We start from the raw sequence: 17,266 nt of genomic DNA on the forward strand, positions 1-17,266 counted from the left end.
CTGAGCTCCAGTGCTGGGGTTATAGGCACATGCCACCATATCTGTTCTCTGGGTTTTTTGTTGTTGTTGTTGTTGTTGTTTTGAGACGGGGTTTCTCTGTGTAGCCCTGGCTGTCCTGGATCTCACTCTGTAGACCAGGCTGGCCTTGAACTCACAGAGATCTGCTTGCCTCTGCCTCCTGAGTGCTGGGATTAAGGCGTGCACCACCACCGCCCGGCGACCGTGCCTGTTGTTTCTGTGGGTGGAGACCCCCATTCAGGTCCTCATGCTTGCACAGTCAGCACCTCACCCCTGGAGCCTCCTCCCCAGCTATAACGACTTTGTTTTAAGTAAGAATTATTTGACATTTATTCATTTTGTATGTGTATGCACATTCAAACACCTGTGCCACAGCACGTGTGTGGGGGTCGGAGAACAGCCTGTGGGACTCGGGTCTCATCTTTTGCTATGTGGGTTCTGGGGGTTAAACCCAGGTCATCCGGGTTGGCAGTAAGCACCCTTACCCACTAATCCACCCTGCTGGCCCCATACTGATTTTGTAGTGATGAAGTACATACACCCTGTCAGAAAATGATCGGACATTTAACAGTTCAGAAGCAATTATTTCTTTCTTCCTTTTTAGACTGATAACCTCCAAGAAGTGAATTAAATTTCTAAAATGTCTAATTTTCAAGAACAAATCAACTATTCTCATTTCTTACCACCGACAATATAGACCATAAGCACAAAGTTTACACTCCTTGAAAGAACCTGAATAAGGACTTTTAGAGTTTCATATGTGAGAGCATGTATTAAAATCACTCTCTTCATAGGGGAGCTCCACTCTGGCTTGCCCTCCAGTGTACTACATAGACTACTACAGACTACTTCCTAGGCTCCTTCCGGTAACACCAATGCACAGCCACTCAAAATATGCACTGCAGCTTCAGATGTGACCCCTACCCTTTTGTCTTCTTCCTGGACAGTAAAAAGAGAACATCTGAACTGTGATGATGGACGAAGAAGGCTTATCCTTCCATTACTGCATTTTATTACAACTTGCAATTTAGCTATAAACGTATTTGAAGGCAAGTGTTGATTCATTACGGTGGGCCACAAGTTGAGACTAAAGTCACCATTTAAGGACTAGGCAGTATTTACACCTGTTCTCATTTCAAAGGCTGACAGTGCTGCAATCACATGGTTTCCAGCTAAAAGGCAGTCGTTACCCTGCACAATTAACAAGCAGATGCCCAGAGTGCCAGCCTCGGGCGCTTAAAGAGACACCACTAAAACCTTAATGCTTATGAAGAGCAGACAGACAAGAGCACGTGTTCTCGGAGGTGGGAGTGGGGGTAAATGATTAATGGGACTTGAAAGGGTTTGGAGCCAGATAACGGTGATGGCTCAGTACTGCAAAGGTAATCAGGGCCACCAACTGCACGCTTAGAGGTGGCCAAAGTGTAAATTTTATATTTTATATAAATATATAAATATTTACTACATAAAAAAAAGCAAGCAAGCAATACAATTATATGTATTCCTACCCCGTTAGGAGGGCTAGAATAGCCTAAGGTTCAGTCTTCAGTGGTAGCTTAGCATGTGATTGCTGAAACGCTCCGTATGTTTCTATCTTAGTTATAAACCTCTACAGGTAAAACCACTGAATAAGTCGGCACAAACAAAAATGACTTGCCTGACTGCTTTCCTCTTTTCCTGTTGATCGGAAGAGACGTACGCCTTCATCTCATCAGTCGCCCGACGAAGCTGAACTTCCAGGTTCTAAAGGCAAAGACAGGCTTCAGGAAGTCTTTACTGCTGGGGGAACTCAGAAGGGGCCTACAAAATGGCTCAGCAGGTAAAGGTACCTGCCACAAAGTCTAACAACCCGAGTTCCATTGCCAGCACCAACGCAGTCGGAGGAGAGAAGGGAGTCCTGCAAGTTGTTCCCAGACCTCCACAGCTGCCCCCGGGCACATGGTGCTCACGGGCACACACAGCCACAACCAATCAACCCATCAGTCCATCAACCAATGGAATAAGTTTTTGACCTCCACAGCTGCCCCCGGGCACATGGTACTCACGGGCACACACAGCCACAACCAATCAACCCATCAGTCCATCAACCAATGGAATAAGTTTTAGCCAGGCCTGGTGATGCATGTCTTTGATCCCACCCCTCAGAAAGCAGAGGCAGGCAGACCTCTTTGAGTTCGAGCCCAGCCTGGTCTACAGAGTGAGCTTTAGGTCAGTCAAGACTAGATCAAGAGACCCTATCTTAAAAAACAAAAACAAACAAACAAATGACAATATTTAAAATTTTCAGGAAGGCTTCTGATGCACATTCTTTGTCTTACCTTAATCACACAGTTCGTATAATGGTATTTACTTTCCTCCTGAATACATTCTTCACGGAGCGCTCGCACTTCCTGCAGTAGAGAATGTTAAATGGGCAGCAGGTTATTGAAAGGATACAAGAGAAGTTGGCTTTACATGCACACCAGAGGAGTGAGCATCAGAATCACCTCCCAGCACAAGCTCTACTACAGTAATGGCGTGGCTACCACCGCTCCCAGACTACTAGCACTTTCTAGCCTGCGGCTGCAGTGACTCAGTCACTAAGCTCTACTGTGACCAGATTCTGCTAAGAGCTAGGGACACAGCACTGAGGAAAACAGTCAGGTCTCTGCTCTCCTAAACAAGGAAATAGGAATGAAGGATATTTCCGATGAGAACAGGTGTTATGTGGGGTCCATGGCACAGGAAGGTGCACCAGGCTGATGAGGAGATGGGAAACACTAGGGAGAGTGATCAGAAAAGTCTTTGAGGGGCTGGAGAGACGGACGGCTCAGCAGTTAAGAGCACTTGACTGCTCTTTCAGAGGTTCTGAGTTCAATTCCCAGTGACCACATTGTGGCTCACAACCATCAATAGTGGGATCAGATTCCTCCTGGTGTGCATGAAGACAGAGCACTCATAAACATGAACAAATAAATCTTAAAAAAAAAAAAAAGACAGAAAGAAAAGTCTTTGAGGAGGCGATGACTTTCAGGCTGAGATCCATGTGATGAAAATAAAAGGGGAGAGAAGACAGAGTGTCCCTGCAGAGAGAAGAGTACACACAAAAGCCTGGAGGTGGAACTGAGCTTGGCCAGTCTGGAGTGCCGGACAAGGAGGACCGCAGGACACCGGTATGACCTCGACAAGGCAGGCGGAGCCCCGCACAACAGAATCTGGAGGTTAACTTTCACTCTAGTGCAGCGGGAAGTCAACGGAGGGTGGCCTATATTGGAAACTAGTTTCTTTGTCTGCTCTAGGAGATCAAATGTAGGAAGACAAGAGCATCGGACAGATGGTTACTACAGAGTCGGGGCAAGAAAATATGGTACGGATGGAAAAACTCAGTGTATGAACATAGAGTTTAAAGGAATCAAGATTTCTGATGCTTTGGAGGCAGGCTAGGAGATGACGATAAAGAATGTAAGAACTGAGGGAGTGAGAATGTCACACATGGGTAGCTTTTGCTAAAGGGTTGAAATAAACTCCCTTCTTACCTGTTCTAATTTGGACCGGTTGCTTTCAAGGCCTGCTGCGCAGCTGTCATACTGGGCTTTCTTCTCGTCACACTCCTGGGTCAGTTCCTAGTTTGAAAGGGGCAAATGATGAAGTGAAAAACAAGCGCATAAAACGTGGCTCCGAAACAATGCACGTCCTTGTCAGTCTCGTAACTGAACTCTAAGCACCTTGGCATACTGACGAGTTATTTATACAACAATCGGACATTTGAGAATTATGACAGATGGAGGTGCTGATAAGAATAATAGCTACCATGTCCTCATCTGTGTGCCAGGCTCTTGCTTAGGAGCCGGGAATACAACAGTGAACAAAACAGCTAAGTAATGCTCAGAGCACACAGGTTCTAAGAGCTTCAGTGGACAGATGCAGCCTGGACAGGAGCACACAGGACTCTCAGACCTAATCCAGGCTTGGGGGTCAGTGGGGCCGACTTCCTGGAGAAACTGATATCTACACTGAGAAGGAGGGATTAGTAAGAATGGGTAGGGTAAGGTGAGCAAGGGGAAGGACATGCTTTTTAAAAAAGAAAAACAAATGGAATAACGGGTGTGAAGGATTGGAAGCAAAGGGGAAGGAAAACTCAGGAGCGTATGAGCAGCCCATTGTCAGAGTGGGTCTGAGAGTGTCCAGAGAAGAGGAGAAAGATGGACAGAGAGCATGATGAGAACTTTCTGAACCCTATCAGGGCCCAGGAACTGGGCCCTGGACAATAGTGAAACCTTCCAACAACATCCTGAAGGAGGCACTGACTGTTACTTCCACACGATGCTCAGAGATGACTCAGAAAGACTACGGCTGTGAAGGGCAGAGTCAGCGAGAGCTCAGGCTCCTTTAGGAGTTTCCAAATGTAGTCACACATTTTGAGGGAGATAATCTAAAAATCTGCTGCAAATACACAGGGATGCTAAGTATCTGTAAATACTTGCTAAAACCCAGAGCTGAACTGAATTGCCGAGGAAGTGGGATCATCGGAACTAGAAACCCGACACGGACAGTGGCTCTCTTCGGGAAATGAGTCAGGACGGCAGAGGGGTAGTGATATTCACAGGGTAGAGGAAACCACTGGGGACACGAGGGTGAGGAACTGGAACTGAGGACCCCATGGCAGACCCAAGCTGATCTCAATGTGGGAACTTCCAAAGGGTCAGGGGTTAAAGAGTAAGGGTCAAATCAGCCTTGGTTCCACACAGTAGCATTCTTGGATACGAGCGAGCACCGCCGTGGAGGAGTCGTGTGGTACGTGCTGTCTCTGTTGTGTGGACTCCATATGGCTTGGGTACATTTCTACAACAAGAGAAAGACTAAGAGGATCTGTGTGTATCAAAACGAGCTAAGGGAGGCCAGTGAGATGGCTCAGTGGTACCAGCACTTGGTGACAGGCCTGACCTCCAAATTCAATCCCTGGGACCCATGCAGCAGGGAAAACCGACTCCCACAAGTTGTCCTCTAACTCCCATGCAAGTGTATACACACACACACACACACACACTACAAAATAAATGGATGTAACAATCATCTTAAGTAGGAAAAAGGGCAGCAGCTGTGTATACTTCAACAGCTTCTCAATAAGATGAGCTTGCTACAGTTGATGACGGAGCCTCCTTTAAAACAAACAAACAAACAAACAAACAAACAAACAAACAAACAGGGTATTACTATGGAGTTCTGGCTGGTCTGGAACTTAAACTTAGTATGTAGACCAGTCTGGTCTCAACCTCAGACATCTGCCTGCCTGCCTCTGCCTCTGGAGTGCTGAGATTAAAGACCTGTATCCGTATCCCAACAACTGACCGATGACAGCTTTTTTTTTTTCTTTTCTTAGTCTGTGAATTTGAAATCCAAATCAATCAAGATACAGCATGACTGCAATGGGTGCCTGAACTCAGGCTGACTAGAGGTTTAGGTCTCTCCACCCACATGGGCTAACAACTTGCAAGCCGAGGTATTAGCCCCAAACTAGAATTGTCCTCGCTTCTGACGATTCTAAAACTTTAGACCAGATAACTGAATGACCACCTCCTGCTACCAGGATTCAAGACCTACACAATCCATGGGGCATGGTGGCACATGCCTGTAATCCTGGCTTTTAGGAGGCTGAGAGAAGAGGAGGAGTGTGAGTCAGTCATACTCTGTTTCATACAATAAGAGAGACAGACATTAGTGTGCACACACATACACATAATAAAATAAAATGAATGAACCAAAAAATAGAATTTGAGGGTTGGAGAGATGGGTTGAAGGCGAGGCTCACAACCAGAGGGCTTGAGTTTGGTTGCCAGCACCCATGTCAGGAGGCCCACACCTCTTTTGACTCCAGCTCCAGGGCATCTAATGCCCTCTTTTGGCCTTTATGCGCCCCCATACAAACAAATGAACGAACGAACGAACGAATGAATGAATGAACGAACAAACAAACGAATGACCTTCAGGGAGCGTGACAGCTTGAAAGAAAGGTGTGAAATATAGGGAGCAATGGTGACCACTGGTAACCCTGAGGTGAATCTAAACCAGACATGGCCTATAAAGTGGGAATTAAGACAGTAAAAACCCCATGATAGCTACTCTCAGAGATGGAGAGATAAGAAGAAAATAAAATGCCAGAGGACACCACCACCTGTGTGTGGGGAGGACTGGGGGTGTTAAATTATTCCAAAAAATCTGTGTATTGGTAAATGATGTTACTTAACCTTAGTGTTTATTAAGCCAAGAATAAGTGTGAAAAAGGGGAAATTATAAGCAAAGTAGAGGACAGAAAGGAAGGAAATAAAGGAAGAAAAATCAGCTCCTGGAATGGAAGGGGGACGGGAAGAACTTAAGCAAAGAACCAGCACGGTACGCAGGATACACAAGAGGAAAAGTCCAGACACCCACGATCTGAGTAAACGCAGGGCAGCACAGCCACACAAAGGCCAGCTCTCTGTGTGCATAGACACACAGGACATCACAAGGGCACCAAAAGCTGAGTGAGAAGAACTAAAAGGGATGCACCAAGCAACACGAAACCTGCCTTACCAGCTTCATGAGCAAAACAACCCCAGGAAAAGCATCAAGAGTAACCTCAGAAACCATAAAGAGAAGACAGCTTACCAGGAAAGGATTTTTGTTTGTTTGATTTTGTAAGCAGTTTTTAGGTGTGGTAAAACACACCACACATGGAGTTTATTATCTTGGTGGTGGTGGTTTTTGTTTTTCAAGACAGGGTTTCTCTGTGTAGCCCTCCCTGGCTGGCCTCAAATTTGCTCTGTAGACCAGGTTGGCCTTGAACTCAGATCCGCCTGCCTCTGCTCCTGAGTGCTGGGATTAAAGGTGTGCACCTCCACCACCTGGCAATTTTCTTGTTTTTAAAAAAAGTTGCTAGGAGCAAGTGGGAGAATGTCAAGGGATGTCTCTCCCAGCTACAACAGTGTGACATAATCAAAGCACACAGGCAAACACTGAGAAAGACATCACTATAGTAACAAAACTCTGCTGCCAGAGGAGGCGAAGAAGTTAAAAAACAGTGAGAAGTTAGTAAGACCAAACCAAACCAGTTTCCTCGCTTTTCAAGGTGGGAGTTAATAGATGCTATCTAAGGAAATGAGTGATTAATACAGTTAGACACACACTGGCTAAGACAAAACCACAAGCTAGAACACACAGTCACAGCTTTTAAAGGGGAGAAGTCTGTGCCGAGAGAAAAGGCCTTACCATAAGGTAACAGGGCTTCTGTAGACTGGGGATTTAGCAGCTTAGTGAAGGAACTGGATGGGACATGAGGCCATGCCTTAGGCCCGGGATGGAGAGAAAGCTGCAGAGGGGCGTGGCTGCCCCCTCTATAGCAGCAGCCTCTGTGGTCCAAGATGACCTCAATTCCCTTCCACCCCAGGCTACTTCAAGGGCTGGGTTGCAGGTGTTTGCCACAGGCCCAGTTCCATTCGGTGCTGGGGACTGAGCCTAGGGTTCTGTGCAGGCCAGGCAAGCACTCTACCAAGTGAGCTCTGCATCCCTACTCCATTTTCTTTCCCTTAAACATTCTGTGCAGCTTGAACTATGCAGAGTTTTGGGTTTTTGTAGTTTTTTGAGACAGGATCTCCTGGAGCCCATGATGGATTCCGGCTCAAGATGGAGCTATAACTAAGGATGACCTTGGACCTCTGGTCCTCCCAGCTCCACCACATTCAGCTTAGCTTTACTTTTAAGAGAAAAAAAGCAATGACTCAATGAAAAGTATTTCAAGAAAACTAAATTATCAGCTCGTATACTTTAACCTGATATATTAGCAATTACATGTAATTATTTCATTTAATTACACAGCTATACAATTGCCTCTAAGAGAATAAACTTTTCAAGACGCTGTTCTAGTTACAGATGATTTTTTTATTTTTATTTTTAGGTTTTTCGAGTTAATTTTTATTTTAATTAATTAATTAATTAAATTTTTTGGTGTTTCGAGACAACGTTTCTCTGTGTAGTTTTGGAGCCTGTCCTGGATCTCGCTCTGTAGATCAGGCTGGCCTCAAACTCACAGAGATCTACCTGGCTCTGCCTCCCGAGTGCTGGGATTAAAGGTGTGCGCCACCAGCTGCCCATAGTTACAGATTATAAAAATTTAGATAAATTGTAGTTGTAAATCTTGAATTGATGATACACTTGATTTTAAATAGTTGTAATATTCAATTTTAGAATGCATTCTAAGTGTAGTAGTTAATTGTAGAATTCCCTAAATACTTGAGGGTAGCCCATTAAAGTTAGAAGTTTACAATATTTTAAAATACTCTTGGTCTTTACACATATGATAGTGTCACCAGACATGATGTGACGGCTACACAAATACTACATAATAGAAGAGAAAGACCATGTCTTAAAAAAAATAAAAAATGAAGAAGACAATTTCCAGGCTAGAGTCAGACCCCTACTTTCGTCTCCCATTTGTCTATCTGATAAGCTACTAAACCTATCTCAGACTGCATGGCATTCTCTGAAAGAAGGAAAGTCTGTCTAACTGATTCCACAGTCTCTGTGATTTTCCACTCCGGGGCTGACGCTGACAGATGGTGTTCACGTAGAGCTGGCTTTCTAGCTCCATCCTCAGGCACAGGCAAAATGGCTCACACTCAAACGTACAATCACTTCAGAGAACGATGAGGGAGGAATTGCTGATGCCAAACGGCAGAGGCCGCCGGATCCCGCTGGGGAGGGCACTTGTCTTCTGACAGTCCATCTTCAAAGCAGTGGCTAGCCTCAGCATCCAAGTAACGGCACCTGGACTTACCCTGCTGTCCTCTGCCTCCCCACGCCTGCCAGGACAGTAAGCCTGCCATCGATGGCTGACTTTAGTGATGCCCTGCCTTTACCTGGCCACAGAGAATCGGGCTTAATTCTTACAGCTCTCAAATGCAAATGATTTAAAAGAAAATTTTAACCTGGCTGCAGTTTGTACTTCCATTTGAATTCCTCCTCCTCCTCCCAACCCTCATTAATTTAAGACAAAGTAAGCAGCATCAATTCAGTAAAACCTCTGTGGCCCACGTAATCACTGGCTTATGTCACAGCAACGCAGGAACAATAATTTCCTTTCCACTTTCTCCCAATAAAATACTTCGAGTCCCCCTAGTCCATCTGAGCAAGACAGAGCTAAACACATCTCGGAGTCAAACTTACCTGGCCTTTCTCCCGCAACTGTCGGAGTTCTTTTATGACTGGGGCCAGAGCTGACTTCTTTTCCGACACCAGGGAATTCAGTTTTTTCACCTGTCATTTAAAACAAAAAATATGACATCTACAAAAATGAAAAAAAAAAAGGCTACATACATAAAAATACTATTGCAGTTGAATAAAGATTTAAAGAAAATAAAACCTGTCAATTACCTCAGTGCGAACAACAGGAAAGGGATTTAGTAAATGTTAATTTCCTTTTTCTTTCTTTCTTTCTTTTTTGTTTGTTTGTTTGTTTTCTTTTTGCGGGGTGGTGTGGTGTGGTGGGGGTGGGTGGGAGGTGGGAGGCAGGAGACAGGGTGTCATTATGTAGCTCTGGCTGTCCTAGAACTCACTATGTACACCAGGCTGGCCTGGAACTCAGAGAGATCCTCTTGCCTCTGCCTCCCAAGTGCTGGAACTAAAGGTGTGTGCTACTACACATGGCTAGTAGATGTTAACTTTTTTTTTTTTAAGATTTATTTATTTATTATGTATACAGTATTCTGTCTGCATGTGTCCCTGCAGGCCAGAAGAGGGTCTCATTACAGGTGGTTGTAAGCCACCATGTGGTTGCTGGGAATTGAACTCAGGACCTCAGGAAGAGCAGTCAGTGCTCTTAACCACTGAGCCATCTCTCCAGCCCAGATGTTAACTTCTTAGCAAGGTGAAATGCCACTTACTGGTTCCAAATGTCAATGATTACGATTGCAAAGCATGATGAGGAAATGTTTGTAATCTAACACTGACTGCATAAAGAAACTACGAAGTTACCTATAGCCACTATAGTGATACAGTCTGTTAAGACACATGCATCCCAGGAGGTCATGTAAAATACACATAAATATGCATGGGTGAGTTCCAATATACTTAATCTGAATTAAGAGCAGGGGTCCTGAAGGCTTCCTCTATACTAAATACTAATCTTTTCTTAGGAACTAGATTTGGGCAAAACCAGAAAGTTCTAGGATAATACCCAAGGTAGTCTCTGAGTTTGGGGCAGCAACCATTTACCAATAGTGAAAGATGTCAAAATTATGATGCCTGATGAAAATGTCCCAGTGCATTTGGAGGACAGCAGCCCTGAATCTGAAACATTGAGGGTATACACAAAGATGAAGTAATTCTAGTACTTATTTTTACCATAAATACTTCTTCAATGCTATATTAAGATACAAGGTATTCACTGTTTTAAGTTGAACAATCATATTGCAATGGAAAAATTCAAGAGATTGATTTTTAAAAAAATAGATGAAAGAATGTAGGAAGAGAGTGAAGTCTTGAATAAATGTATGTTGTTGACATGAGCCAAGGACCGACGCCTGAGTCCCAAAGGAGGGACAAAACCTTCCTCTGGTCTAAGTGCGAAAGTTGACAGTGTGTGCAGAACCTGTCCTCCACCATAGCTTTCTCCCTGTAGCTGTTTACAGTCTGAAGACTGATGCCCTACAGAGACTGCCCCTATTAGCTCAACCCGCCCCCTGGTTCAGCGGTACATAGGAAACAGCTAAGCGTGGTGTGGGGTTGCAGCCTCCCTATCCACGAGCTCAGACCACCTGCCCCCCTTTTCTGCACACGTGCCTGTGTGTCTGTCTTCACTCCCTCACTGCCCCAGTTAGCTCAACCCCTGGAGCCATGCAAGCATGTGGCAAAAGAGTATAAAGTAAACACTGTATAAAGACTAATATTTAAATGTTTAACTGAAGATTAGATATAAAAAAACTGCCTTCTAACCATATAAGTCAATAAAATATACAAGACAGAGGTGTCATTACCATTTCAGACATGTCGTCCAGGGTTCGGCCTTTCATCTCATCAACCTCACTCTTGAGGGCGGACACCCTTTCCAGCTCTTCTTGGGTGTAACTGTACCCAGATACACCCTTCTTCTCTTCAATAGTTCGCTGGAAGAAATGAAAGGCCATGAGTGTTGACATCTTTTTCCCATGAGAAGCGCTTTCTATTTCTGCTGAAAAGTTGTGAATGATAAATTTGCAGAGAGACAATCTGCACTCACCTCACTCATTATTTCATCCAGGAACACGTCTTTATTCACTCTAAACCTACGTTCACAGTTGCCACGCTCTCTTCAGAAGCACAGGAAGTATATCTAATTTCAGACTCTCAAATAATGCTATATTCTCAGTGTGGAACCTGAACCACATGGTGTACTCAGTAAGTATTCGGTGAACGCATGCATTCCTAAGTGACAAGTTGTATTCATTCACTCATCTGGCACTTCTGATACACTAGCTTTTGGTTCTAGGCACCAGTGGAGAGCAGTAACAAAAAAGGAGAGGGACTCTTCCCTCAGAAAGCTTATTTCTAGTGGAAATAAGTACACAATACAAAGAGAAGCAAGTAGACCATATTCAAGGTGACAATAGACTTGGAAACTTAAATCAGAAGGTTGTTAGAGAATGTGTAGGACATCTGAGTAAAGCTATGAGGAAGTATGGAAGTGGGACTCCAGCTACGGAGTAGCAATGCTAGTTCGGAAGAAAACATGTGAGGGTAACATCCCGGAAGACGAGAGAAAAATGTGTTGCATATGCACGCGTATGTGAGGTTGCGTATGTGTGGAGACCAGAGGCTGACCCCAGGTGTCCACCATAGTTTTGTGAGACAGTGTTTCTTGCTGAACCTGGAGCTCAGCAATTTGGCTAGACTGGCTTGCCAGGGAGCCCCAGTGATGGTCCCGTCTCTGCCTCCCTGGTGCCAGGATCACAGGCTTGGACTGGTGCACTTGACTTTTACTTGGGTTCTCGAGCTTACAGGGCAAGCACTTTACTGGCTGAGTCACCTCCCTAGTGCCTGAAGAAAAACGTGCCAGGGAAGAAGGGATGCTCAGCTATGTTAAATGCTGCTAAAGGGTTGAGAAAGAAAAGGACTCACAATCGAAGGTACTTGTGATCTAATGAGAATGTGGCATGGTAAGTTTTAAAACCTTACTGGAAAGTGGGGCAGTGGTGGCGCATGACTTTAATCCCAGCAGAGCCAGGCGGACCTCTGTGAGTTCGAGGCCAGCCTGGTCTACAGAGTGAGATCCAGGACAGGCACCAAAACCACACAGAGAAACCCTGTCTTGAAAAAACAAAACAAAACAAAACCTTATTGGAAGCCAGGCATGGTGGCACATGACTGTAGTTCCAGAACTCAGAAGACTGAGGCAGGAGGATCAGGAATTCAAGGCCAGCTCTGACTACATAGTGAGTTTTAGGGCAGCCTAGTCTACACAGAAGACCCCATCTCAAAGAAGAATAAAAAATACCATTGGAGAATATTCCAAACAGGTAGTGGTGGCGCACACCTTTAATCTCAGCACTTGGGAGGCAGAGCCAGGAGGATCTCTGTGAGTTCAAGGCCAGCCTGGTCTACAGTGTGAGATCTAGGACAGGCACCAAAACTACACGGAGAAACCCTGTCTCAAAAAACAAAAAACAAAAATAAATAAATAAATTCATTCCAAAGGGTTGGATTTCTGGGCTGCCAACAGGACTAGACATAAAAGAGAAGAAGGAATCACAGAGAATGAGCTTACAATTCTGTACACAGTTTCGTCTATAGGCAAAATCAAACCCCTAAGCTGTGCACAACCGAGGAAGATACTCAGAAACGGGATATGACTGCTTAAGAGATGGACACAGATTTCAACATTTTCACCATACGAGGAAGACAGAGGTAGCAACTCAAGACTTGTCAACATATAGGGGTGCTGGTAAGTGTCCCGTCTTCCAGCTAATGCCTCAGAAGGGCTGCATCTTAGAAGCACAGGTATAACCTCACAGTCAGATCTGGGCCCAACAGTAACAACCAATTCCAAGGAATAAAGTCCCTGATAGAGGCATAAGGACTGCATCCTTATGAATACTGAAAACTAGAAAAATATCAGCTCTAATGACATCCCTCAACTGGATTAAAGTGATGTGAAAGGAAAAAAAAATAAATCCTGCCAGGCGGTGATGACATATGCCTCGGGAGGCAGAGGCAGGTGCATTTCTGTGACTTTGAAGCCAGTCTGGTCTATGAAGTGAGTTTGAGGACAGCCAGAGCTGTTACACAGAGAAATAAAAAACAAAAACAAAGACAAAGCCGGGCGGTGGTGGCGCACGCCTTTAATCCCAGCACTCGGGAGGCAGAGGCAGGCGGATCTCTGTGAGTTCGAGGCCAGCCTGGTCTCCAAAGCGAGTTCCAGGAAAGGCGCAAAGCTACACAGAGAAGCCCTGTCTCGAAAAACCAAAAAAAAACAAAAAAAAAAAAAAAAAAAAAAACAAACAAAAACAAAACACAAAGACAAAAACCCAGCTCCTTTGGAAGGAAAATCACAGCCAGGGCCATGAAAATATAAACACGAGGAGCCTGACAGCCAATAAAAATTACAGATAAATAAAGAAAGGTAGCGAACCAGGCCTGGAAAGACGGCTCAGCAGTTAAAAGCACTTGCTGCTCTTATAGAGGACCCAGGTTTGGCTCCCAGCACTCACATGGCAGCTCACAACCATTTGTAACTCTAGTTCCAGGGGATCGGATGACCTCTTCTGACCTCTGTGGACACCAGGTACACATGTGGTCCACATACATATATACAGGCTAAAGACTTACACACATAAAAAATACAATAAATCTCAAAAAATAAAAGAAGGTAGCAAAACACAGAACAATCAACAATCCAAAGTGACTCACTATGAGAAACAGTAATAGGGAATGAAAAAAAAAAAGAAGAGAAGGTGAAACACATAATCAATAAAAAAAAGGGGGGGCTGATGAGATGGTTCAGGGGTGAGGGCACCTGCTGCAAAGCCTGGCGAGTCTGATCCCTGGGGCCCACGTGGTGGAAGGAGAAAACAGACTCCTAGAGGTTGTCCTCTGACCTCCACACATGCCGTGACACACGCACACATATGAACAAACACGACAGACAGACCAATGTAGTATCAATAAAAATGGCCATGGGGAATGGTGACGAAGTCTACCATAGGTGTAAGTGGAGTCAAGCAAAGGGAAGAGAAACACTGATGACCGGGACAGACACAGTGGAATTAGACGTCCAGAGCACAAGAGGAACCCGAAACACCCCCAGATGTTTGACTGTCAGTCAAGGCCACGGGAATCAGGTGGAAATCAGGAGACAATCTCAACAGTAACGCAGCTATTACTGTCAGTGTTGAAGCTGGCGCTGTCGGGGTCCATGTTCGCTTCACGGTAAATTTTCAGTCCTAAGGTCCTGGAAGCAGACTATGCAAATCATCACGAAGCGGGGAAAAGTTCATATTGTCAACGACATGTGAAATGCCCTTGACCTCCGCCAGCATTACTGGGTCACAGCAGCATCCTGATGAAATCGCTTCCCCACAGGGACACAGGAGGGAAAGTGTCACACAGGAGAACTGCAGGGACCTGGCATCAGAGGAGTTCAACAGCAAAGCTTCAACTCTCACCTGCCAACCACAGCCCAAACATAAGGGCAAGGCTGCAGGCACGCTTCCCCATGGCGCCTTCCCTGGGGATTTCTTTCCAAAGCTCCTTGGAAGTGCATGTGTAGGCCATGATAAATAATGTTTTACAGTCACTCTTTTGGAATGATAATTTTACTCATATTAACTAGCTAACCAAAAGAAAAACCAACTTGGGCTTCCAACGTCTATTAATAACCCCAAAGTGAGCACACATATTTTTAAAAGGCAGTGCTCACTGCTGCATTAAAAAATAAATGAATCAGCTTATATGACATCTCTGTAATTAGTCAAAGAAAATTAATAATTATATGATTTTCCAGTAAAAACAATGACCTCAGCATAAAGTTACAAGCCATAAACCTCTTGACATTTGTGTTTTTAGCAGCCAAGATAAAGCGGTATTACCAGTTGATGCTGAATGGTTTCCTGACGTTGCTTAAGAAGCTCTTCTGTCCTTTGCAAGAGACCAAATTCAGCCTTAAATTCAGCTATTATCTGATGCTTCTTTTTGAAAACTGTACTCTTGCTTCGAAGTTTACTGACGTATCTCTTGAACTGCAAAAAGAAGTACCCAAGCATTATAAATAAACACATTTTATTAGAAAGCCTCTCCTCTCTACTTAGCAGCCCATGCATCACAAATACACAACCTAGCTTTCTTAGAAAACTCATAAAGACGAATTGCTGAATATTTATGCATTTAATGTGTGTGTTTGTGAGTACCACATGCAGGCAGGAGACAGAGCAGTCAGGAGAGGGTAACAGACGCCTCGGAACTGCAGTGACTGTTGGTGTGAGCCGCCATATTGGTGCTGTGAACTGACCCTGGTTCGTCTTTGTTTCTCCAGACAATGTCTCTCCACGCAGCCCTGGCTGTCCTAGAACTTGTTATGTAGACAAGGCTAGCCAGGCATGGGCCACCATGCCCAGCTATGAACCTGGTTCCTCTGTAAGAGCAACAAGTGCTCTTTTTTTTTTTTTTTGGTTTTTTCGAGACAGGGTTTCTCTGTGTAGCTTTGCGCCTTTCCTGGAACTCGCTTTGGAGACCAGGCTGGCCTCGAACTCACAGAGATCCTCCTGCCTCTGCCTCCCGAGTGCTGGGATTAAAGGCGTGCGCCACCACCGCCCGGCCGCAACAAGTGCTCTTAATCACTGAGTCATCTCTCCAGCATGAAGACTAACTGCTTAATTAAACTCTGTGTGTGTGTGTGTGTGTGTGTGTGTGTGTGTGCGTGTGTGTGCGTGCGTGCGTGCGTGTGTGTGTGTGTGTGTGTGTGTGTGTGTGTGTGTGTATCTTCATTTTTGAACTCAAATATTCTGAATCCTTATATAGAAGCTTTTCACTTAAAACTTCATAAATAAGTCGGGCAGTGGTGGCACACACCTTTAATCCCAGCACTCGGGAGGCAGAGCCAGGCGGATCTCTGTGAGTTCGAGGCCAGCCTGGTCTACAGAGCAAGATCCAGGACAGCCAAGCTATGCAGAGAAACCCTATCTTGAAAAACAAAAACAAAAACAAAAAACAACCCCAACTTTACAAATAAGGAAAAAACAAACAAACAAACAACTAACCGAACAAACAAACAAAACAGAAATTCAACTCTCTAACAGTACAAAGGCCTAAAGAAGGAAGAGGCCATGAGTAGCTCTGGCCTGGTCTCATCGTGGAGTTTCATGAATGACTGTGTTCTGCTAGAAGTTTACTCGATTTGCTGGGCTCAATACAGAAAACCAGGGTCAGCAACAGTGACTACTGTCACCTGAGGAATGGACTGTGGCCATTTCCTTAGGACGCATCTCTGACACAGGATAGGGACTCATCCTAAAATTGAAGAAGTTAAGAATACTGCATGAGAAACTACTGAAAAGGAACACTTCTAACACCCACTCCTCTGATAGACCATTTCTTCTTTTCTAAGCGTGTATTCTTTTTACCATAAGCAGCATTTTATTAAATATATAATGACGAAAGGTTCTATCTTAAGAACCCCGTCTGCTATAAACCACTTCCATATGAGAGCAAGCTCCTGCATTACCCAACATGAGATAGTTCATTAGCAACTGCAGAGAAAGCACAGTGCTTCTTTTTATTTTGTTTTGTTCCTGGTTTTTTGAGACAGAGTTTGTCTGTGTAGCCCTGGCTGTCCTGGAACTCACTCTGTAGACCAGGCTGGCCTCAAATTCAGAGATCTGCCTGGCTCTGCCTCCTGAGTGCTGGGACTGAAGGTGTGTGGTGTGCCACCATGCACCACTTAAATATTCGCTTTTTAAAAACTTTATGTGTATGGCTGTGTCGCCTGCACGGATGTTTGTGTACCATGTGTGTGCCTGCTGCTGGTGAAGGCCAGAGAGGGCACTGGATCACCTGGAACTAGAGTTATAGATGGTTGTGATCACCATGGGAATTGAACTCATGTCCTCTGTAAGTACAGCTAGTGCTCTTAACCACTGAGCCATCCCTCCAGCCCCATAATATTTTTATTTTATACTCATTAATGTTGAAAATGTTGCTTCACATAAACACACAGGACAAAAATGTCAGCGGTATGTTTAAGGCCATCTCAGAATTACTGAAAAATTTA

The 17,266-nt window shown here is 44.6% G+C and overlaps 1 protein-coding gene across 8 annotated transcripts in view; it reads right to left on the reverse strand.

Moving 5' to 3' along the window:
• Ift81 (intraflagellar transport 81) overlaps positions 1 to 17,266 on the reverse strand; it is a 206,187-nt gene that overhangs the window by 54,924 nt on the left and 133,997 nt on the right. For all 8 annotated transcript variants that reach the window (XR_008222034.1, XR_008222035.1, XM_052755334.1 and 5 more), the window contains 6 exons: positions 15,090 to 15,239; positions 11,004 to 11,132; positions 9,196 to 9,285; positions 3,534 to 3,620; positions 2,337 to 2,408; positions 1,676 to 1,761 (listed from right to left, as the gene is read on the reverse strand). Coding sequence is in view for 6 of the 8 variants with exons in the window: in XM_052755334.1 (XP_052611294.1) it covers positions 1,676 to 1,761; positions 2,337 to 2,408; positions 3,534 to 3,620; positions 9,196 to 9,285; positions 11,004 to 11,132; positions 15,090 to 15,239 (614 nt within the window). In the remaining 2 variants the exon portion in view is untranslated. The remainder of the gene's footprint in view (positions 1 to 1,675; positions 1,762 to 2,336; positions 2,409 to 3,533; positions 3,621 to 9,195; positions 9,286 to 11,003; positions 11,133 to 15,089; positions 15,240 to 17,266) is intronic.

Source organism: Peromyscus californicus, unplaced genomic scaffold (genome assembly GCF_007827085.1).
Source record: "Peromyscus californicus insignis strain IS unplaced genomic scaffold, ASM782708v3 Scaffold_2__1_contigs__length_46816999, whole genome shotgun sequence".
NCBI classification, from domain to species: Eukaryota; Metazoa; Chordata; class Mammalia; order Rodentia; family Cricetidae; genus Peromyscus; species Peromyscus californicus.